This window comes from Dermochelys coriacea, chromosome 26, assembly GCF_009764565.3.
Source record: "Dermochelys coriacea isolate rDerCor1 chromosome 26, rDerCor1.pri.v4, whole genome shotgun sequence".
NCBI lineage: Eukaryota > Metazoa > Chordata > Testudines > Dermochelyidae > Dermochelys > Dermochelys coriacea.
Genome location: NC_050093.1, coordinates 13,964,595 through 13,986,410, shown reverse-complemented (window position 1 = coordinate 13,986,410; position 21,816 = coordinate 13,964,595). Strand labels below are relative to the sequence as shown.

General features: G+C 59.9%; 2 protein-coding genes across 2 annotated transcripts in view; one reads left to right on the top strand and one right to left on the bottom strand.

Moving 5' to 3' along the window:
• Window positions 1-783: 783 nt before the first annotated feature.
• On the top strand, window positions 784-17,319 carry POLD2 (DNA polymerase delta 2, accessory subunit). The gene is made up of 11 exons (XM_038384685.2): window positions 784-934; window positions 2,549-2,812; window positions 10,331-10,452; window positions 12,694-12,817; window positions 13,221-13,335; window positions 14,019-14,217; window positions 15,242-15,322; window positions 15,421-15,578; window positions 15,797-15,924; window positions 16,386-16,487; window positions 17,082-17,319. Exons 2-11 carry the CDS (start codon window positions 2,593-2,595, stop codon window positions 17,237-17,239), a joined length of 1,407 nt encoding a protein of 468 aa, XP_038240613.1. The 5' UTR covers window positions 784-934; window positions 2,549-2,592; the 3' UTR covers window positions 17,240-17,319.
• A 636-nt stretch (window positions 17,320-17,955) lies between these two features.
• Window positions 17,956-21,816, bottom strand: part of AEBP1 (AE binding protein 1) — a 37,679-nt gene continuing 33,818 nt past the window's right edge. The window contains 7 exon segments of the mRNA XM_038384682.2: window positions 17,956-18,676; window positions 18,678-19,003; window positions 19,593-19,692; window positions 19,797-19,936; window positions 20,459-20,801; window positions 21,059-21,238; window positions 21,457-21,653. Of these exon segments, the coding sequence (XP_038240610.1) occupies window positions 18,461-18,676; window positions 18,678-19,003; window positions 19,593-19,692; window positions 19,797-19,936; window positions 20,459-20,801; window positions 21,059-21,238; window positions 21,457-21,653 (1,502 nt within the window). The 3' untranslated portion in view covers window positions 17,956-18,460.

Below are 21,816 nucleotides of genomic sequence, written 5' to 3'. Positions count from 1 at the left end.
CAGGGGACGTGGCCATGGGGCGTGTCCAGGGCAGGGGCAGGGCCATGGGGTGCGTCCAGGGCAGGGGACGTGGCCATGGGTCGTGTCCAGGGCAGGGGCAGGGCCATGGGGTGCGTCCAGGGCAGGGGACGTGGCCATGGGGCGTGTCCAGGGCAGGGGCAGGGCCATGGGGTGTGTCCAGGGCAGGGGACGTGGCCATGGGGTGCGTCCAGGGCAGGGGCAGGGCCATGGGGTGCGTCCAGGGCAGGGGACGTGGCCATGGGGCGTGTCCAGGGCAGGGGTGAGGCCACGGGGTGTGTCCTTGGCAGGGATTGGGGCCATGGGGCGTGTCCAGGGCAGGGGGCGTGGCCATGGGGCGTGGCCGGGGGAGGGGCGATGGGGCGTGTCCTGGGCAAGGGGCAGGGCCATGGGGTGCCTCATAGGCAGTGGGAGTGGCCATGGGGCGTGTCCTGGGCAGTGGGCGGGGCCATGGGCGTGTCCAGGGCAGGAGGCAGGGCCATGGGGCGTGTCCAGGGCAGGGGGCGTGTCCTGGGCAGTGGGTGTGGCCATGGGGCGTGTCCTGGGCAGGGGTCAGGGCCATGGGGCGTGTCCTGGCAGTGGGCGGGGCCATGGGGCGTGTCCAGGGCAGGGGGAGGGGCGATGAGGCGTGTCCGGCGAGGGCCTGGCTACAGCGGGCCCTGGGGTCCCCCAGCGCCCCCCCCCATGGCCCCGCCTGCGCAGGGAGCTGGGGCCAAACTCAGCTCGGAGCCCCGCCCCTGGCGGCCCGGCTGGTTTCCCGGGAGACGCCAAGCTCCCTCGCGACGTCAGTTCCGCCCGGCCCTTCTGCTTCCGGGTTGCGGCGTTGGCGCCTTTTCCGGTCCGGGTGGCGCTGCTGAGCGCGGGGAGCTGACCGTGACCCCTGACCCCTGACCCCGTCCTCCCCTGGCGCTGGCAGGTTCGTCAGCGCGCTAGAAACCGGCGTCTGCTCCCCACGAATTGGGGGGGGGCCACCACGGGAGCAGGGGGGATGGAGTTGGGGGGCACGTGTCACCCCAGGGGCAGGGGGGATGGAGTTGGGGGGGCACGTGTCACCCCAGGGGCAGGGGGGATGGAGTTGGGGGGCACGTGTCACCCCGGGAGCAGGGGGGATGGAGTTGGGGGGGCACGTGTCACCCCGGGAGCAGGGGGGATGGAGTTGGGGGGGCACGTGTCACCCCGGGAGCAGGGGGGATGGAGTTGGGGGGGCACGTGTCACCCCAGGGGCAGGGGGAATGGAGTTGGGGGGCATGTGTCACCCCGGGAGCAGGGGGGATGGAGTTGGGGGGCACGTGTCACCCCAGGGGTAGGGGGGATGGAGTTGGGGGGCACGTGTCACCCCAGGGGCAGGGGGGATGGAGTTGGGGGGGCACGTGTCACCCCAGGGGCAGGGGGGATGGAGTTGGGGGGCACGTGTCACCCCGGGAGCAGGGGGGATGGAGTTGGGGGGGCACGTGTCACCCCGGGAGCAGGGGGGATGGAGTTGGGGGGGCACGTGTCACCCCGGGAGCAGGGGGGATGGAGTTGGGGGGGCACGTGTCACCCCAGGGGCAGGGGGAATGGAGTTGGGGGGCATGTGTCACCCCGGGAGCAGGGGGGATGGAGTTGGGGGGGCACGTGTCACCCCGGGAGCAGGGGGGATGGAGTTGGGGGGCACGTGTCACCCCGGGAGCAGGGGGGATGGAGTTGGGGGGGCACGTGTCACCCCAGGGGCAGGGGGAATGGAGTTGGGGGGCACGTGTCACCCCGGGAGCAGGGGGGATGGAGTTGGGGGGGCACGTGTCACCCGGGAGCAGGGGGGATGGAGTTGGGGGGGCACGTGTCACCCCGGGAGCAGGGGGGATGGAGTTGGGGGGCACGTGTCACCCCGGGAGCAGGGGGAATGGAGTTGGGGGGCACGTGTCACCCCGGGAGCAGGGGGGATGGAGTTGGGGGGGCACGTGTCACCCCGGGAGCAGGGGGGATGGAGTTGGGGGGGCACGTGTCACCCCGGGAGCAGGGGGGATGGAGTTGGGGGGCACGTGTCACCCCGGGAGCAGGGGGAATGGAGTTGGGGGGCACGTGTCACCCCAGGGGCAGGGGGGATGGAGTTGGGGGGCACATGTCTCCCCAGGGGCAGGGGGGATGGAGTTGGGGGGGCACGTGTCTCCACAGGGGCAGGGGGGATGGAGTTGGGGGGGCACGTGTCTCCCTAGGGGCTGGATTGTGAGGGGGATGGAGTTTGTGGGGGGGCATGTGTAACCCCAAGGCTTGGGGAGCCGGGGATGGTGGAGTTGTGGTGAGTATGCATCATCCCAGAAAGTGGGGGATGGTGGAGTCGGGGGGGGGGTGCACATGTCACTCCAGGTTTGAAGAATGGGGGATGTCAGGGGGATGCACGTCACTCCAGTGGCTGGGAAGCAGGGGATGGTGGAGTCGGGGCGGGGTGGGGGGCGTACGTGTCATCCTAGGAGCTGTGGAGTGGGTTTTGGGGATCAGGGGCAGGGAGTGAGTGAGTGAAGCTGTTCGTAACAGGAGCTTGTCATCTTCCTAGGTGGAGAGTCGTTGGCCCCACTGGGAGCCCCTCGATTGTCAGCCATGTTCTCGGAGCAGGCAGCTGACACGGCCCAGGGCCTGCTGGCGCCACCATCGGCAGAGGCCTCCACGTTTGCCAGAGTGCCCGTCTCCATGTACACTAACTGCTCCCAGCACTTCAGGCTGGGGGAACGCAGCTTTAATCGCCAGTATGCCCACATCTACGCCACTCGCCTTATTCAGATGAGGCCCCTGTTGCTGGAGAGAGCCCGGCAGAAATGGGGTGAGTTCATTTCCACAAACCACTTTTGTGTGGTTAACGAGGTGACGGTAAGATCCTAGGTGAGGAGAAAATTCCCAGAACGGTGTCTAGCTGCCTGTCCTTAGCATATGTGCAACATGCCTCAGATGGCACATGGCCAGGATTCATCACTGAATTTGGTCTGCTGGTTGGATTATTAGCTTCCCGGCTTGGGCTGGGTACTGATGGGGAGTGTGATGTGAATGTTGATCCATGCCCTTCACTGCCTGCCCTGAAACCTGCCTTTGGACAACAGCTGAAACCAACTGAGGGTGAATCCCAGTGTCATACTTCACTTGCCAGGTGGGTGGGAGAAATTGTTATTTGCTGGGAAGCCCGTGTGTTGTCTCTCTGTTTTTTGAAAGATACAGAGAGCCGTTTCTAAGCAAAACAAAATTCCAAGCAACTGAACCATGGAAGTTTTGGCATGTCCTAGAGAACGCTTTGTCTGCCCTGAATTCCAGCCCTGCTCCTGTCAGGTTAGGGACTCACTCCAAAGGCTTAGAGTGTCTAGCACATCAGCTCGGTGGGAAAACATCTACCATTGCCAAGCAGTGACTCTGGACTGGAAAAGCTTTCGCTGGGCTCACTGAAAAGGAGGCGTGTGTTTCTGAAACAAAAGTTACATTCAGGTAGCGTTAGGAGTCTGAGATGGGCACTTGGAAATTGCTGAGATGGGCAGACAGGAAAGATTGTTATGGAGTATGTCTCCAGCAGAGTGCGGGGCATGTGAGCAAGAGAGGTCTTGCAGGTTTAAGTGCTTAATTTCCTTGCTCCTGTGGGCTGCATTGCTGTTCACTGATGGAATTACTGTACCTGAATTAGTTTCCTTTCGAACATGTAACTGCTGTAGAGTGTTATAGTTTAGCCTTAAAGTGATGTGCAACAGCATAACTAGCAGATACCCTCCTTATTGCACTGAATGATGCAAGTGCCTGCAAATACCAGAACTCACTGGCTATAGATAAATAACTGGCCCCTTTTCAGAAGATGCTGGCCAATGTGCGACTCCCACATAACTAGGAAAACATGATAAATGGTTGTTACAGAATTTCATGCCGTCTGGACAGGTCAGCTTCTTGGTTTGCTTTTGAATTCCTTCTGTAGGGGGTTTTAAATCTTTTTTACAGGGTCTGTGCTGTGCTGCCATACAAGCCCCCTCCCAGAGCTGTGCCCACCTTTGATAGTGTTGCACTGTTGCCCACTCTTGCAATGTTATTTTGCGCCTTGAGGTATTTAGTGTTTTCCTTAAAGCCCCAGCTCCCGGAGGCAGGTGATTATGTGAGGATCCCAGCTTTCATTTAAAAAACAAAAATGGTTGCAGAGAAAAGCTTGAAACATGACTGCTAAAAGCTCCAAACAAGGGGTCAAGAAAACTGTCCAGGTTAATTGTTTTTTAAAAAGTCTCAACATGGTGCAGCAGTGACCCTGGCTGTTCGACAGTGATGGTAGCGGAGTGCGTTCTCCGGCAGGTCTAACTCTGCTATCAAGGTGTTGGATTCCCAGCCCAGCGAGGGGGTTGCTTCCGCTATGGAGGGGAGTATAATCCCTCTTTCTGAGGCTGTAAGATAGCTAAATTGAGGAGGTAAATGCGCCACTGACAGCCCAGCCAGCAGGTGGCTGAAAACAATGGCTCAAACAGTATGGAAAACCAAGTCTCAGTTCTCTGCACATTCTTCGATCCTTAAAGAACTGAACGCGAAAAGTAGTCAAGTCGGATTAAAAACGAAATGGTCGAAAACGAAATACATGAGATCAGATGTACTGCCAAGAACGCAAATAACTCTTGGAGGAGAGCAGATCCAAGAGGTTGATAAATACATTTATTTGGGCCAGGAACTCAATATGCTACCCGATCAGAAAGGCGAACTGTTGCACAGAAAAAAAGCTGGATGGTGTGCATTCAATGACATCAAGGACATCCTCCAAGGAAAGATCAGCAAAACAACTCGTGCCAATCTTTTTAACTTGACCGTGCTTCCAGTGATGATATATGGCAGCGAAACATGGTCGCTGACAAAGATTGAAGACATCAACTGTCTGTCACACAGAGGGCGACGGAACGAACATTTTTGGGCATTTCGCTCCGTGATCACATCCCCAACGAAATAATTAGGCAGCAGTCTGGAGTGCAAGACATTGTTTTTGAAAGCAAGCTGAGCAAAATGCAGTGGGCGGGACATGTGGCCCGACTCAGCGACAATAGATGGACCGCAGCTATATCCAAGTGGTATCCGCGAGAACAGAAACGGTCACGCGGTCGGCCTCCAAAGAGGTGGAGTGATTTCCTATCCCGGAGATATGGACAAGCATGGTGAAGGATGGCCAGAGCGAGAGAAGATTGGAAGACGTGTTGTGATCGTCTCAGTCTCAACTTATGAGGGACCGACGATGATTTTGAGGTGGGAGAGTTGGTTTTTTGGGTTTTTTTTTTTTGTTTTTTTTGCTGGTTCATTTTGATTTTTGCTCTCTTGGGATTGGCGAATCTGTATTATTTGCTTCTTGGTCATCTAAATCCTTAACTAACCCAAGGCATCTGGCTTGTGATACTGGTAGACAGGGGGAGATGATGTTCGCTAGATTTTAAAGGTCATGTTCAGAAGACAAAGGAATAGCTGGGGAATTTATACAAAGTGCTTCAGTGTCTTGTAATGGTGTTGAAATTGCTGGCTCTGGGGTATGCTGATTGAGTGGAGTGTTTTATTGCTAGGCTGCTGATGGTCTGAGTCCAGCCCAGGCAGGAGCTGTTTCTATCTGGTAGCTTTTCATTGGCCTGGGTTAAATAAATTGATTATCTCAGGATGCTCACTTGTGGGCAAGTGTCTCCATCAGAGCCCCCGACACTGGTCACTCATGGAGGCCCCTGGTTGGCAGACTTGGCAGAGAGGTCGAGGGTGGAAGATGAAGTCTCCTGTTATCCCCAGTGACCGGTGATGGGACACTGGATGGGGAGGGCTCTGAGTTACTACAGAGAATTCTTCCCCAGGTGTCTGGCTGGTGGGTCTTGCCCACATGCTCAGGGTCGAACTGATCGCCAGATTTGGGGTTAGGAAGGAAGTTTCCCCCAGGTCAGATTGTCAGAGACTGGTGGGGGGTTGACTTCCTCTGCAGCATGTGGTACAGGTCACTTGCAGGTTTAAACTAGTGGAAATGGTGGATTCTCTGTAACTTGAAATCATAATTTGAGGATGTCAGTAACTCAGCCAGAGGTTCGGGGGCTTTTTCAAGAGTAGGTGAGTGAGGTTCTGTGGCCTGCAATGTCAGACTAGATGATCATGATGGTCCCTTCTGATGTTAAAGTCTATGAATCTATGAGTTACCTCGGTGAAGTGGTGGTCCCTCTAGGTGTGCTGGTCAGGGCCAGTTTGGGGCGGGAAGCCTCTCCTGGGCTGCCTGTCCAGCCCCTGGCACTAGCATTGCATTCAAACTCTCACATAAACAGCAGAAGTGGCATCCCCATGGTCTAGCCTGATGTTCCAGCAAAGTGCAAACTAACACTGGGGAGCAGTGTCCTTCCATCCCGGTTAGTTAGAATTCCTGCTGGCCCTATGGCTGTGGCTAGGCTGCCCCAAGTCCCTCCCATACAAGAACAGCTGTCCTGATATAAGCATCTGTATGCCAGTGTAACTGCATCCACACTAGTGGAGGCTGTACCAGTGTAGCTAACCCCAGGAGAGTTAAAGTGCTGCAATGTTTGTGTGTAGGCAGGATTTAAGAGAGACTAACAAAAGCAAAGCAAAGCTGCAGGCAGTCTCTCAAAACCACTTCCCCTCTCAACTAATCAGTTTCCACTTGGTTGATGTGTCCAGGCTCATAAGCGTTCTCATTTTGCAGTTGTCTTGACCCTCCTGTGGCAGGCCCAGCCTTCATTCTAATGTGAAATGAGCCGAGAGAACCTTCCTAGAAGGAAAAGGACAAAGGCAGCCTCCTCCCCAGGTTTTCTTCACATATCAGGCACTACCTCCTTCTCCCTACACACACGCACCCTTTGGTGGGTTCCCTTTGAAAACAAAAGGGTTAATGCCAAGAGTGGGGGAATTCCCATGGGAGACAGCAGCAGCCAGCCAGGATTAATATCCAGTAGCACCTAGGTCAGTATTAGACCATATGCATGGCACTGAATAAACACAGACTAAAAAGACAATCTCTTGCCGTAAACAGCTGCAGTCTAAGACCAGACACAGCAGGTGATACAGTCAGACTGGGGAGTACAAGAAAACATGGAGACAATCCAGTATAGGGTTTAGGTATAGGTTTAGGGGTTTCTCTCCTAGGGCTTATCTACACTTGGGAATGTACTGAAATAGCTAATCAGGAATAATTATTCTGGATTGACTCCCCATGTGGGCCCACTTATTCCAGAATGTGTGTGTCTTCCTTCAGTTTAGCTTCCAGACTGGATTCTGTTTTGGAAAGGGGCGAAGTTAAATGGGGGAAGAGGTACTTGTGTTCTGGACTGCGTCCCCCCCCACACGAGGAGTTATTTTGGAATAACTCTTTTGTGTAAACAAACCCATCCTTCATCTCCATATTAGCCAACCTCAGCCTTAATCAGCTCATGAAGCCCTGACAGCTCCCAGCCTGAGAGTCTGGGTGCAGCTAGAGTAAGGTTTAACCTTTTTATAGGGCCTTGTGTCTGAGACTTTTGCAGTGTGTTGCAAACATTCTCCCCTACAGATGTCCTTGAACCCCTCCCTGACTTCCTTGGGGAAGAACAGAAACCTAATGCCAAGGGAAATGACCCAGAATCAGCCTCAGAGTCTAGATTAGCTGAGCCTCTCGTGGAATTTATTTCAACATTTGTCTTGGAGCCTGAGGAATTTTTTTTTTTTTTTAACTATCCTGTTTAGGGTGCGCAGGAACTAATGGAATTTAAGTGCAGTCAATAGTGCTGAGCCCTGCTCTCAGGGAACAGCCAGAACTGTTGTGGCTGATCAGAGCTCTGCAGCCCAGGGAGGGCAAGGCCCCACAGGAAGAACTGACCATCCTTGTCCTGCTTCCTGGAATGGTCTTGTAAATCTCTGGCTTGAACACTTTGCACGAGATTGTGTGTGCATGTGTGCGCGTGATGGTGTGAACTCAGGTAATATCACTTAGGATCTCTAGAGCTGCCATGCTGAGCCCTGAGCGGTGTGGGAGGAGGAGAGACAGAGCTCAGCAGCAGTGCAAAACCCAGACCGGGGAACTCTCAATGGGAGCAATATGGTGGCCATCGGAAGATGTGTTGTAGCCCAGCCAGGAGTTCTGAGCTGGATGGAGGAATCGCCGGGTGAGATCCTCTGGCCTGGGCGATGCAGGAGGCCAGTCTAGATGATTGTAATGGTATCTTCTGGCCTTGAAACCTATGAATGTGTCCTGATTGATGAGAGTTCTCCCTTTCCCCGGGGGGTGCTGGGTTTCCAGGCCGGCTGTGGTGTCGATCTGCCGGGTGAAGCAGAATTCTGGTTACTTGCACTGAAATAAGAAAACAAAGGTCGTTTGGGGGGGGCTAGTGAGGCCAGTGGCCCTCTAGCTGTGATTCCTGACCTTCCCATTGTCACCTCTGCTGGTCAAACAGCCCAGTATGTCAGTGAGCAGAGTGGAAAGAGAGCAGGCAGTCTGATTTGTGAGCCCCTGGATGGGCTCGGCTCTCAATGTAAATAACACTTGGAAGGGAAATGTTAGGCGGGGAATCAATTCCTCCTTTACTTACCTGCTGAGAGCACAATCCAGATGTCAATGGCATCGGCAGTACCGACAGCCGCGTCTCACTGGACGGCTGTGGTTAGCAATCTCGTTGAGTGTTGTGAGGGAAGTGGAGAGTCCTGAACTCAGGTCTTGGCTGTCAAGTGGAAGGGGACCAGAATTCCCAGGATCTTGTGTTGAATCCCCAGACTGAAGTCATAAGAATGGCTGTCTTGGTTCAGTCCAAAGGTCCATCTAGCCCAGTATCCTGTCTTCCGACAGCGGCCCGTGCCAGGTGCTTCAGAGGGAATGAACAGAACAGGGCAATTTATCGAGTGATCTGACCCCTGTCTTCCAGTTCCAGCTTCTGGCAGTCAGAGGTTTAGGGGCACTGAGAGCCTGGGGTTGCCTCCCTGACCATCTTGGCTAATACCCATTGGGGGATCTGTCCTCCAGGAACGTGTCTAATTCTGTTCTAAACCCAGTTATACTTTTTGGCCTTCACAACATCCCCCGGCCATGAGTTCCACAGGTTGCCTGTGTGTTGTATGAAGCAGTACTTCCTTCTCTCTGCCCAGCGGCCCCTCTTGTGGGATGGTCACCAATCCCGACCGCTCACCTTTAATAACGGGCATGTGCCACTGCTGGCTGAATCCAGCTGCCAGCACCAGGCTCTGTCTTCCCACAAGTGTGGGCTGGAGAATTCAACGCCCGCTGCTCTGGCATCGGTGTAGTTTCCTTGGCTGCACTAGAGGGCATCATCCCCCTTTTTGTTTCAGCACAGAGCCAGAGAATTCGTATGTTAAAGGCCAGGAGGACCCCACTGTGATCATCTAGTCTGGCCTCCCCCCAAGGCAGGAGTATATCCCCTGGTGATTCCAGCACCCAGCCCAGGAACTGGTGGTCCAGCTAGAGCGTATTATTGGAGGGATTTAATGTCTCCAAGGGCTGAGTATTCCCACAGCCCAAGGGAAGGCATTCCAATGGGTAATCGCCCTCCCCTGAAAAAGCTCAGTAGTGTAGGGATTGATTGCACCCACGGGTGGGAGCACATGGCTCGGCCTTGGGAGCTCTGTTTCCTGTTGTGCGTTAGGAGAACAGGCTCCTTCTGCCCCTTGCCCCAAGGGGCACAGATTGGAGGTGATCTCAGGGTAACTGCCGTAGATAGAAAGGACCTCCTGGGACATCCCAGCTCCCGCGGGCCCCGTGGAAGCCTTAGCTGAGACACGACCTTAACCTTGCTGGTTTCTCAGAGCTAGAGATGTGGGTTCTATGTCACGGGGGCTGGGCATCCTGCCTGTTGGACTGACATCCTTGAGTGGGCCGCAGGGACCCATGAGCTTGGGCTCTGTCTCACCGGATGACGTGTTGATGCTCTTGGTGATGGCGCAGAGAACTGGGACGAGCCGAAGGCAAGATGGCGACTCTGGGCCCTGCGGAGGGGTTCCTTTCCCAGATACAGAAGAGACCGTTCTTGCTCCCTCAAATCCACTGCCCCCTGCAGGTTTGCTGTCTCCGGTGCATTCAGGTGCTTGGCTGGTCTAGGCCTCTGTGGTAGCTTCCCTGGGGGACTTGCCCCATAGAACAGAGCTTGCCCTTAGAAGCCTGGCACTCGCCAGTTACCAATCCTACCCTCTGTCTCCCAGTCCCACGCCCTTTCACATGCCCACCCCCATTTTTCTCCCTTGGAGTTTATGCCCTTCAGATGTTCCTCGACTGTCCCTTTAGATGTCTCATAGCCGTGTTGTGAGACTCCCCTCCGGGGTGTCTGTGAGCCCAGCCTGTCCCTCAGGCAGTCGAATGTCCAGAGAGGCTGAGTTGTGCTTTTCTCTGCAGGCAGCAGCATAGCCGTGAAGAAGCTGTGTGAGCTGCAGACCGCAGAGAAGTGCTGCATAGTGGGGACCCTCTTCAAGTCCATGCAGCTGCAGCCGTCCATCCTCCGGGAGATCAGCGAGGAGGTAACAACGGTGGGAGGGGCTCAGAGTCTCGCTGATGCTCGACGTAGTCAAGCAAATCGTGTCTCGGAGTATGAGCAGTCAGGCTGGGTGACCCCTTTCATCTCCTGCCTGCTCTCAGTGCAGGGGCCCACCCCGGGCAAACCACAATGAACTCTGAGCTGTCCTTGACGGGAGTGTGTCCTATTTTCACTCTTAAAAATCCCCCCTTTTTCTCTGAATGCTTAGTCCCTGCTTTGTCACCCCAGCAGCCTCCATCACGCTGGCTGAATTCCTCTCTGTGCTCTGAGTCTGGGGGGTGTGACGGCGCTTTGTGGTGCGTCCTGTCCCGGAGAGTCAGTTTCCCCAGCTGTACATTTGGCTTGAGGGGGGGAGAGACCCGTTCAAACAGGCGCCTGGGGCTGTCCAAGCACAAACCCTGCTGGAGGGATGTGGGCAGGGATAGCTCCTGGAACTGCTTACGCCTCTATTTTTTGAAATGACGCCATCCCTTTGCAAAAGCTTCCTAGCGTTGCTGTGACTACAGGGGTTGCTGCGTCTCTGCCCCCTTAGTGGTGTTTCTGAGCGCAGCTCCTTGGGCCTTTACTTCTCCTGCAATGGAATCTTGCCTTTCTCCCATGCTTGGCTTTGGCCCTGGGCTCCAGCGCCCTGGAAACCAACCTGTGACCCAGTGGGTCCGACTGGGTTTGGCACCTGCAGTTTGTCCCTTTGGGGGGCTTGTGGGCAGCGGTGTTCAGTGACCCCAAGCAGCCTCCCTAAACAAAGAGTATTTTGTCTAACCATAGGCACAAAGCAGTGCAGAGAAAAGGGTATTAAAATGACAAAAGATCCGTTTATCCATTTATCTCGCATAAAGTCCAAGGCAGGCCTGTCTGACTCCAGACTGCTGCCCCCTTAACTCTCTGTCAGCTTCTGGGAGCATGCCCTTCTAACTCTGGCTGGGAATGATCTTTATTCTCCTGTGTTGACAAGCTTGGACTCCACTCCTAACCCATTCCTCTCTTGACAAATTACTGTGACTCGCTCAGCAGTGGGCCAGAGGTAGAAATACCCAAAATGACTAATCCTGGCTGTCCCTCAGCCGCCTGCCTACAAACAGCCTCTTTGCCAAATTAACCCTGTGTATTTGTACAGTCAGTCCCCTTGGCAACCATCAGACCGAAATAAAGAGCAAATAGTTTTCGTAAATAAGGCCGAGATTTTGACACACAAATTTTTAGTAAATTTCACAGCATTGGTGCCAGAAAAAACAGTAAGTCCCGGAAAGGAGGTGGGTGGGTGAGTGGAAAGCGAACCCATCCTGCACTCGCCCAGCTCCTGTCTCACTGGGCTGGCCCAGCTCTGGGCTTTGCAAACTGGCCCCTGGGCTTCCAGCGCTACTCAGGCTTGGCATGTCCGTCCCTCCGTAGATGGAGATAGAGAGGCAGACAGGTCAAATTTGATTGGCGTTCTGTGGGGAGGGGGGCGGGTGGACGCACTGGACCTCCGTGGCACTGACGCTCTGTGCCCAGAGCAGGGAACCCCAAAGGACGGGATCTGTTGCTGCAAGGCAAGCGTGGGGTGGGCTCATCACAGACTTGGTTCACGTTCACCAGAGCTGTGGACACCATGACCGCCGTGCCAGATTCGAAGCCTTATTCATAGACAGCCCCAAGCAGCCCCAAATCCCTCACTCTCCTGTCCAAATTACTTGGCTTGAGGCTCAGCCACTGAGAAGAGGAAGATCTTTGCTAAGGAATAAAGCTTGCAGCCTTTCTGCCAACTCCAGGCAAACAGAGCTGTGCTCTCCCCTGTGTAATGATTGCAAATACATATCCCGAGGCTGTCCAACGGAAGGCTTTCTGGCAGAAGGTACCACCGGGATGAGTAACATTCTCCTTGGCTAGGTCTCCAAGTTATTGTTTGCATGTCCTCTGCACCAGAAGGAACTGTGAGCAGAAAACGTGTCAATAATCATTTGCACCTGGGTAGCAAAGTCTGTTTTGCCGAGACCCTGGAAAGTTCTTCCAGCTCCAGCAAAGCAGGGACAGTGGGTCGGTACCAAAGCTCTGCCTTCCGAGAGGAGCGTGGCTTTAAAAAACAGACCGCTGCGCTTGAGTTGCTGGGGCCCATGTTCTGTGTGCGGGAGGCTCCATTTGCTCCTGGACCCCCGGGCATGCGTCTGCTCTGCTTGATGGCGGGGGAGCCTTTGGGGCTGTTCATGCTGTTACTAGAACATGCCGATGGCCTGGCCTGTCTCCACAGCACAACCTGCTGCCGCAGCCTTCCCGCACCAAATACATCCACCAGTCGGACGAGCTGATCCTGGAGGATGAGCTGCAGCGGATCAAGCTGGAGGGAGCTGTCGACATTCAGAAGCTGGTGACAGGTACGGAGCGACGCAGCTGCTGCAGTCCCATGCAGCCAGCCCAGCTGGGGTGCCAATGCACTCAGACCAAGCTGCTCCTGGGCTAGGCTGTCGGCCCTTCCCTCCTCCACAATGGGCATAGACCAAACGGGTGTGTGCCAAGTACTAAACGCCCTGGCAACATCAGCAGAGCTCCCTGTCCGTGGCTGGCAGCCTCCCATTCAGGGGGGTGGGAGAAGTGGAGCGGGGGTGGCTTACTTGGATCCAGGACGGGCTCTTCTTCCTTCCTGGCGCCCTGAGTGATGAGAGCAGAGCCCTGGGTGGGGCGCAGCGGGCGCTGTGCGTGGCCCTGGCTTCCTGTAGGCCAGCGTGCAGGCTGGGACGGACCTGCCTAACGCTGTTTCTCCCTCGTGCTGCTGCTCAGGGACCATCCTTGCCGTCTACGGCTCGGAGAGGGAGGACGGCAAGTTCGTGGTGGAAGATCTCTGCTTTGCTGACCTGCCCCAGCAACTGCCCCGGAGAGGGCCCAGCACCGACAGGTGAGGCAGCTTCCCTAGAGGCACCCTGCCAGGAGGGTGGACATGGGGCAGTGCCAGCCCTGGGGGGTGTCTGGCCTGACTCCCCTTCCCTGTAGTGCAGGGATGGCAGTAGGTACCAGGCCTCTAGGCCAGGGGCTGGTGAAGCAGCTAAGGGTGCCCATTGCCCAGGGCTTTGCAGAGGCTCTTCCATCTCACCCCTCTGCGCCCAGCCTGCTGCGCCCTGCTCCCTGTATTGGGAGGGGAAGGCCCAGGCAGGGGTGGGCGATGTGGCCTGAAGTCCATTGCTGCCTTGTCTCCCAGTTCGGGGTGGCGCTTCCCCCTCCCTGGTCTCGGGGCCAGTGAACGGCTGATGGAGCTGGGGCTCCAATCCCCTTCCCCAAGTGCCCGCTGCTCATGCCAGCCCTGCCATCACCTGCTGCCACGTGACGGGACGGTCCCAGACACCCTGCAAGGGTCGGCACCGCCAGCGTTCAAACCCTGCAGCCTTCCAGCTCTCAGCCCTTTGCTGGGTCTGCTTGGCCTGAAATTGGCCTCTAACTGTGCAGCTTCGTCTCCCTTGTGTGCTCTCCCTCTTGGTAACGATGGCCTGGCTACCATGGCGAGGCACCGCACATGGCCAGTAACCCGCCCACTGCCCATGTGTGCCGGACGGCAGGGCACCCACCTGTTGCTCTGGGCCACAGGTTTGTCTTGCTGGTGTCTGGCCTGGGCCTTGGTGGCGGGAGCGGCGAGAGTTTCCTGGGCATGCAGCTGCTGGTGGACGTGGTGACGGGGCAGCTGGGGGCCGAAGGCGAGCAGAGCTGCGCGGCACAGATCTCCCGGCTCATTCTGGCAGGCAACCTGCTCAGCCAGAACACGCAGAACAAAGACACCATCAACAAGGTGAGGGCCCCCGGGCCGCCCCGACGGCCTGCTGGCACCAGTTGGCAGCCTCGGCGACTCGCCCCCCAGTGCACTGGTTGCGTGATAAATGGAGGGGTCTCAGTCCGGAGCTTTTCCCGAGCACTGAATGCATTTGCCTGGGGTCTATCTGCTCAGAGTGATACTTGCATGGGCAGGGGAAGCGGGCGCCGGGCAGGGCACAGGCCGCCATGCTGGATCTCTGGAACGTGCCAAGGTTCCGGGCGAACCTAGCAGAGGGACTCACTGGAGATGCCCCGTGGGATCTGGGTGCTGGGAGAGGCTGGCAGGGCCATGCCCTTGACATGGGGCAGAGGAATTAGCTAGGGAGCTGCCTGGGCTGACAAGGGACTCAGGGAGAGGTGGTGCCACGTGGCCAGCCCCAGGAAGCTGTGCGTGCCAGGCACCGCTAGTCGTTGCCAGCTGCCTCCTCCCTGTGGTACCGGTGACCTGTTGGGCGGGCAAACAGCTCCGAGGGTTGGTTAGAAATGGGCCAACGAAGGGAGGGGCCGCCCATGGGGACTTGTGCTGGGGTCTGCGTGATCTCCTCTGCCCGGTAAGGATGTGGGGGGAAGGGAGAACTTCCAGTGGGGTCAATTGGTCAGCGCCCGAGAGCCCAGCCCCAGCCGGCAGAGAGCACTGCTGGGTGGAGGAGCCAGTGCTGACAGATGGCCTGCAGCGGGGAGGGGTCTGAGCAGCCATACAGCGGGAGAGTGCTGCCCACCCCCCTTGGGGCTCCTGGGGGACGGAGCTTTGCCAGACTGCAGCCACCCTCTTGGCCTGCAATGGGAATCCTACCAGGGCGAGTGGGAGCTGCCACAATGCCTGGCTCCACTTCCTTACCCATGTAGCTGCCGCATGGGCTGGGGCTCACTCAATTGCGGCCGCCCAGCCTGTCCTGGCACGTGCCCACCTGGGGCATGGCTGGGAGGACTCCTGCTTCCCACAGGTACCATGCTGGCTGCGGAGGCTGCTCCTCTGACGCTTCTCCCCCTTGTTCTTGCAGGCAAAGTACCTGACCAAGAAGACCCAAGCTGCCAGTGTGGAGGCGGTGAAGATGCTGGATGAGATCCTGCTGCAGCTCAGTGTGAGGAGGCCAGGGCCGGGGATCGCTGCTCCTGGAGGGTGGGGGCAGTCTGCAGGTTTGTGCTGGAGCCCGGCTCTGATTGCCCCCTTTGCTTGCAGACCTCAGTGCCAGTGGACGTGATGCCGGGCGAGTTTGACCCCACGAACTACACGCTGCCCCAGCAGCCACTGCATCACTGTATGTTCCCCCTGGCGGGCGCCTACTCCACACTGCAGCTGGTCACCAACCCCTACCAGGCCGACATCGACGGGGTCCGGTAAAGCCCTTTCCTCAGCACCAGGGGGCGGCATGGCAAACACAAACGGGCAGCGCTTTGTGCCCCCGCTGCTGGGCAGGGACAGGGGCTGGCAATGGCTTAGCAAAAGGTCTGGGTGTGGTCGGTAGCGGTGTGGGGCTCTGAGCTGGCACGCTCAGGGCTGGGCGGTGGGGCCGGCACTGGGAACAACAAGCAGTCCAACTCTTGTTGCTCTCCAGGTTCCTGGGCACGTCTGGCCAGAACATCAACGACATCTTCAAGTACAGCAGCATGGAGGACCACCTGGAGATCCTGGAGTGGACGCTGCATGTCGGGCACCTCAGCCCCACGGCCCCAGACACCCTTGGTAAGGGGCTGGGCAGGGACCCCTCTGAGCATGTGAGCCATGATGACGCTGAGGGGAGTGGGTCTGGAGACAGCACTCGCGCCCAGGCTGGGAAGAGGTGGCCAAGAGCTGCCATGCAGCAGGGGCAGGTGTCCCGGGAGGACATTAGTGGGCCTGGATTCTGAGCATCAGGTCCCAGCCCTGCTGGCTCTGAGAACAACAGCAGAACAAACCCCCAACTCTGGAGGGTGTGGAGGGGTCTAGCCCAGGAGCTCCCCAGGGCAGCACAACACCCTGTTTCTCTGCATCGCCCCTAGAGCTGGGAGTGTCCAGCAGGGATGGGGCTGTGCGTCGGCAAGAGGCACTAGTTGCCAGTGTGGCCACTGGCATTGGTGGGCAGGTGGCCGTCCTGCCGTTCGGTGGGGTGCTCCTGCGGGTGGAGGAGTTCCTGATTTCTAGCTACGCCCTCCATCGCCTTCCAGGCTGCTACCCTTTCTACAAGACCGACCCCTTCATCTTCACCGACTGCCCTCACGTCTACTTCTGCGGGAACGCACCACGCTTCCGATCCAAGGAGCTCAAAGGTGAGGGGCCCACAGGCCTGCTGACTGGGCCCTGGAGTTGAGGGGCTGCTCCGTGTACCTCGCCATGACAGTGCTGGGAGGGAAAGGAGGCCCCAGCAGCCGGTTCCTCAGTGTCCTCGGAGAATGTGGGGTCCTGCCGCTCTGGTATTGAGATGGTTACCATGCGTGTCACTGCTGGACGGATGTGCACGAGTGTATGCTGGCAAGACCCAGCCAGCTGTCCCGGCATGCCTCAGCAGGGTCCGCACCCAGGCAGTGCATGCGGGAGGCGGCTGGGCTGGGTACGCGGCCCATTCCCACAGAGCCAGGAGCTGGGCCACTGCGCTGGTCACGAGCAGCATGAACCACGGTTGGAGGTGACCCTGTGGCTACCCAGTTTCCAGGATGGCTGCGACCCTGCACCAGCCCCCCGCAGGGCGGGCGAGGGGGAGAGCTCCTGGCCTAGCAGTAGGGTCCGGGTGCATGAGCGACGCAGCGAGTGGGAAATGTGGCGACTCCGTGGCAGGGGTTGAGCCGGGAGCCCAGCCCAGGTGACCCCAGGCGCCCGTTTCTGGGTGTGGGAGCGGCTCAGCACCCCCTCTATTTGCCTCTCAGGGGCAGATGGGCAGCAGGTGCTGCTGGTGACCATTCCCGACTTCAGCGCCACCCAGACGGCCTGCCTCATCAATCTGCACAACCTGACCTGCCAGCCAGTCAGCTTCTCCGGCTTCAGCGCTGACGAGGGCGAGGGCGAGATGGAGATCAGCCACTGAGCCAGGGCGGGGCAGAGCCGGGCTGCCCGCTGGGGGGCCAGGCAAGGCGCAAATGGACCCAAATAAAAATACCTCCCTGCGCCTGCCGTGTTCTGGTGCTGGGGTGGCCGAGGGGGATCTCTGAGCACCCTGGCTCTGCAGACTGCCCAGTTCTGGGGGCCTGTATGCACCCCCCTCCAGCTCGCCCAGGAATCTGCGGGGATGGAGGTACCTGCGCTGGCCCTGCTACAGGGTGTTCCACTGCTGCCCACCGCTCTGGGCTGGCAAGGGGTGGTGGAGTCCCTCCCCAAGAAGCCGTGGCTGGGCCTGGCCTGGCTGAGTGACCAGCCGTCCCTGTCGGTGGGGCTCTGGCTGGTCTACACTGCAGAGCACCAGCACTAGCCCTTCGGATAAGGGCAAGGGCCTGAGCCTGCCACGCCGTGGGGAGCTGGCGCTGCTGCCCATGCACTGTGGCTGCCGGAGCCTGGCCATTCCAGCTTCACCACCATGGGATACAGGCCCGAGTCCGGGTTCCTGGCAGGGTGGGTCTGTTGCACCCCACCACCAGCGGCAATGGGGTAGGTGAGGTGTCTGCAGCCTCACCGATGGGGCTCTTGCTGTGGGAACACTCAGCTCTCCCCCCTGTGGCTCAGCCAAGCCATCCTCCCCTTTCCCTGGCGCAGGGCGTCCCCTTGGCCCCAAGCTGCCCCCTGCGAGGCAAGAGAAGACAAAGCTGGCACCTTTACCAACGTAGCTGGATTTATTCGTGTAACAGGAACTGCGTGGAGAAACCCATCTGCCCGTGGGGCTGTATTGCCCCTGCCTCCTGGGCCCTGCCCTGGAGAGGGTCCCAGCTCCCCCTGCTGGGCGGTGCAGAGGTACAGGGCGGGTCCCTCACCAACCCTCCCTCGCTCCCTGAGCCTGGCCAGCTCCTAGGGCTGCCCGGTCTCAAGGGGATGCCGTCGTCTCCTGCCCAGGAGGGTCAAGCACCCTCATGCCCAGCCCCTTGCGGGCAGCTACGTATCCCTGGACTCCTAGAAAGCAGCATGGTGAGCCTGGCATGGAAGCAGGAGGCCGGTGGGGGTGAGTGCTGGGGCGACAGCAGGCTGCCCGGAGCCATGGGTCTCTAGAAGCAGATGACTGCCTGCAGCTGAGCAAAGGGCGGCTGGCCGCGGGTAGCGAGCTGGCCGCCGGGCGCTAGCATCTGGGTTGGGCCTTAGGCAGCAGCGACCGGAGCGCCTCCTAATCGCCAAAGTTCACGGTGTAGGTCTCTGCCGTGGTCAGGGGCTGCGGGGTCCCTGTGCCCACCTCCCAGGCCCTGGCCTCCGTCTCCGTCTCCAGCTCGGTATAGGTCTCGGTCTCCCAGGTGGCAGCGGTGGGCGGCGGCTGGCTCCAGGGGGCGAAGGTGGTGCTGCTGAAGGCGAAGGGGAGGGAGGCGGTGGGGGCCAACGTGGGGGGGGGCGCCGGGGGTGGTGGCGTTCAGCATGCGCTGGCGGAGCCGCTGGCGGAGCCGCATGCGCTGGCGGAGCCGCTGGCGGAGCCGCATGCGCTCCCGGGGCGTCATGGGCCGCCCGGGGGGGATGCGCCGGATGGGCCGGTTCCCGTGCATGGCCATGATCTCCCGGATGCGTTTCCAGTTGGAGCGCGAGAGGATGAAGTTGCACTGCGTGGCGCCGATGTCGTACAGGACGTTGCAGGTTTTGACGCTGGGGTTGTAGCCCTCGGCCCTGGCCACCACGCGGTACTCGCCTGGGTTCAGGATGCGCCAGTAGTCCCCGCTGCTGGCTGCGAGGGCATGAGGGGAGGGGGGTGAGCAGAGCGCACGGGGCAGGGGCTGCCCAGCACCTCACAGGGTTGTCGGCAGCCTTCTGGAAAGAGGCTTAGCCTGCATGCCCCCTCTTCCCCCCGGATCCTTTCAGAGGTGTGCCATGGGGCCAGGTCTGGCCTGAGCAGTCGGGGCCCCCCTGCCGCTGAGAGCCAGGCACCTCCAGCCGTGGCTGTTGGAGGTGGGGCTGGCCAGTTCGGCTGCGTACGGCTGCTGCAAGATACCTGCCGGGTGTGTGCTATGGTGTAAGGGCAGGGAGAGGTGGGGGCAGCACCCGTCCCTGGGTAGGCACAGGCTGGGTGCCCTTTGGTGGAGGGGGAGAACAGCACCATTGCAGGCTGGGTGACGGGGCGGGAGGAGTAGGAACAGTACCTGTCATAGGCTGGGTGCCCGGGGGGGGAGGGAACAGCACCCAGCATGGGGGTGGGGAGGTTGGGGCACCTCAGGGCTCACTGCAGGGTGCCTGGGGAGGAGGGAACAGCACCTGTTGCGGGGGGGGGGGCGGGGCACCCAGGGACCTGCCGTGGGGAGCGGGGGACGTGGCCGTACCTGTTTTCACGTTGTGGTTGATTCCTCCCACGACGATGGTGGCGTTGGCAATGGGGTCCCCCTGCTGGTCTGTCACGACCCCCTTAATGCCTCGATGCACCTGCCGGGGGAAAGGCTGTTAGCCGGGGGGGGCTACTGCAGGCCCCCCCTGACCCCCTACTTCAGCTCCCCTCCAACTCCCCGCTTCGGTCCCCCCCGGCCCACCTGCTCCATGAAGGTGAGCAGCGACTCCTTGTTGTTCTCCCACTCCTGCTGCAGCTCGCTGGCGTGGGGGAACTTGTCGCAGCCCAGGTACACGGACAGCTCCAGGCAGTTGGTGTGCAGGTAGCTGAAGTCGTTCAAGCCTGGCCCGGCAGAGAAGGGGGGACGGACCATCAGCACTGGCCGGGGAAGGGCTGGAGCCCTCCTGTGTCACCCATGGGGGGGGAGCATTCCTCTCCTGAGGGGCCCTGGGGCGGGCAGTATGGCCGCAGTGGTGCCAGCCTCTGGGGCGTGCCCCCTTGAGCCGAGGGAGCGCCTGGCCTGGGTGAAGCAGGCCAGAGCGGTGGGAACGGGGGTGAGAAAGACCAGCTCAGCGATCCCCGCTTGCCAGCACTGCCGGGGGTGGGGGCTGGACCCCCAGAGAGTTCCAGGGTGGGGGGCATTGCGGACAAAGCTCTGGAGGGGGTGAGGCTAGAGTGGCCTGTGGGGTGGGGGGCATCCAGCTGAGGGGCCAGCACAATGGGGGCTGGGGGGGTGCCCGGCTGAGGACGCTGTTGGCACCCTTCCCAAAGGGAGCCCTGTCTGTCCTAGTTCCCCCCCTGCCTCGGCACCTCACAGGCAAGTGTTTGCTGCAGCATTACCCTCCCCCCCCCATCTCCACTCACTCCCGACTCGGGGGTGCCACTTGGCACCGCTGACGATGCCCATGCCGTTGGTCATGTCCTGGGTGTGGCAGCCCCCGCGGAAGGTCTCAGTCATGCTGAGGTGAGCCGAGGCATAGGAGATGGCCAGCCAGCGGAAGATGGCGTGGTCGGGGGTCTCCTGCGCCTCCAGGTTCTCGTCCTCGTAGTCGTCCGGCAGGCGTGGCACCGCCCCCTCTCCCTCCGGGGGCGGCCGCGCCATGTCGTAGGGGTACGACACCAGCTTCTCCCCACCGTGGAAGTTGGCTCCCAGCACGAAGGGGGTCTTCTCCATCCAGGCGAGGATGGCGCGCACCTCCACGGCCACCTGGGGGGGGCAGAGCCAGGGCCTGTGGGCACCTCCTGCCCCTGGCAGAGCCCCGCTCTGCCCAGTGGCCACGCCTGCCTGCTCCCCGTGGCTAATCCCGACCCCATGAGGCGGCCGGGCATTGGCCTGCACCCTGCCCACTAGTTTCCCCGTAAATGCCATCACGGCTCCCTGCCATCGCCTTCCCCACTAGCCCTGCGGGCAGGGTTCCCAGCCGCCCCGCCCTCCTGGGAGCCAGGGCCCCCACAGGCACTCACGTGGGCATCCTCGGCCAGGTAGTGCTCGGGGATGGGGATGTGGTGGTTGGGGACCCGGTGCGGGACCCACTTCCGCTCCTCGGCCGCCCACAGCACGCTGGCCAGGTCCGGGAAGTTCTCGAAGATGTCGTAGCCTTCCTCGTTCCAGTGGCCCAGCGCCCAGTTGCCCAGCTCCGAGCCCTGTGGGGAGGGGCACAACCCGCTCAGCAGCAGGCCTCCCCCCCCCGGCCATGCCCCAAGGGCTGAGCGCGGCTTCCCCTGCCCCATTCCCTCACGGCATCAGCAGGACCCTCCCCCCGCTTTCTGCCCCCAATGCCCAGCCACCCCACTGCATCGCCCCACGGCACACCGGCCCGAGGGCCCTGGTAGCTGGGCCATGCCGCTGTCGTGCCTCTCACCGCCTGGCTGGCGATCTCGTAGCCGTCGGGGTTGAGGGAGGGCACGAGGTGGATGCGGGTCTCGGTCACCAGGCTGTGCACACGCGGGTTCCCGTCCTGGTACTCCTTGCACAGGAACTGCATCAGCAGCAGCAGCAGCTCGCGGCCTAGCACCTCGTTGCCGTGCAGCCCGGCCGTGTAGCGGAAGTCGGGCTCCCCTGCGGGGAGAGGGCGCGGCGTCAGGGCGATGCCCGCCAGCCCCGGGTGCCCGCAGAGCCGGGCCCAGCGCACCGGGTCCAGGGGAGCCGCAGGCCGGAGAGACGCAGCGTTCCCCCCCCCCCCCGAGAGCGCCGTCCCGCGATCCGCCCTCTGATCCCGGTG

What these genes read in the sequence shown, in the direction of transcription:
- POLD2 (XM_038384685.2), top strand. Translation starts at nt 2,593, where the DNA reads ATGTTCTCGGAGCAGGCAGCTGACACGGCCCAGGGCCTGCTGGCGCCA. An exon ending in AGATCCTGCTGCAGCTCAGT is followed by an intron (nt 15,323 to 15,420) that starts GTGAGGAGGCCA and finishes CTTTGCTTGCAG; the next exon opens with ACCTCAGTGCCAGTGGACGT. An exon ending in CCGATCCAAGGAGCTCAAAG is followed by an intron (nt 16,488 to 17,081) that starts GTGAGGGGCCCA and finishes TTTGCCTCTCAG; the next exon opens with GGGCAGATGGGCAGCAGGTG.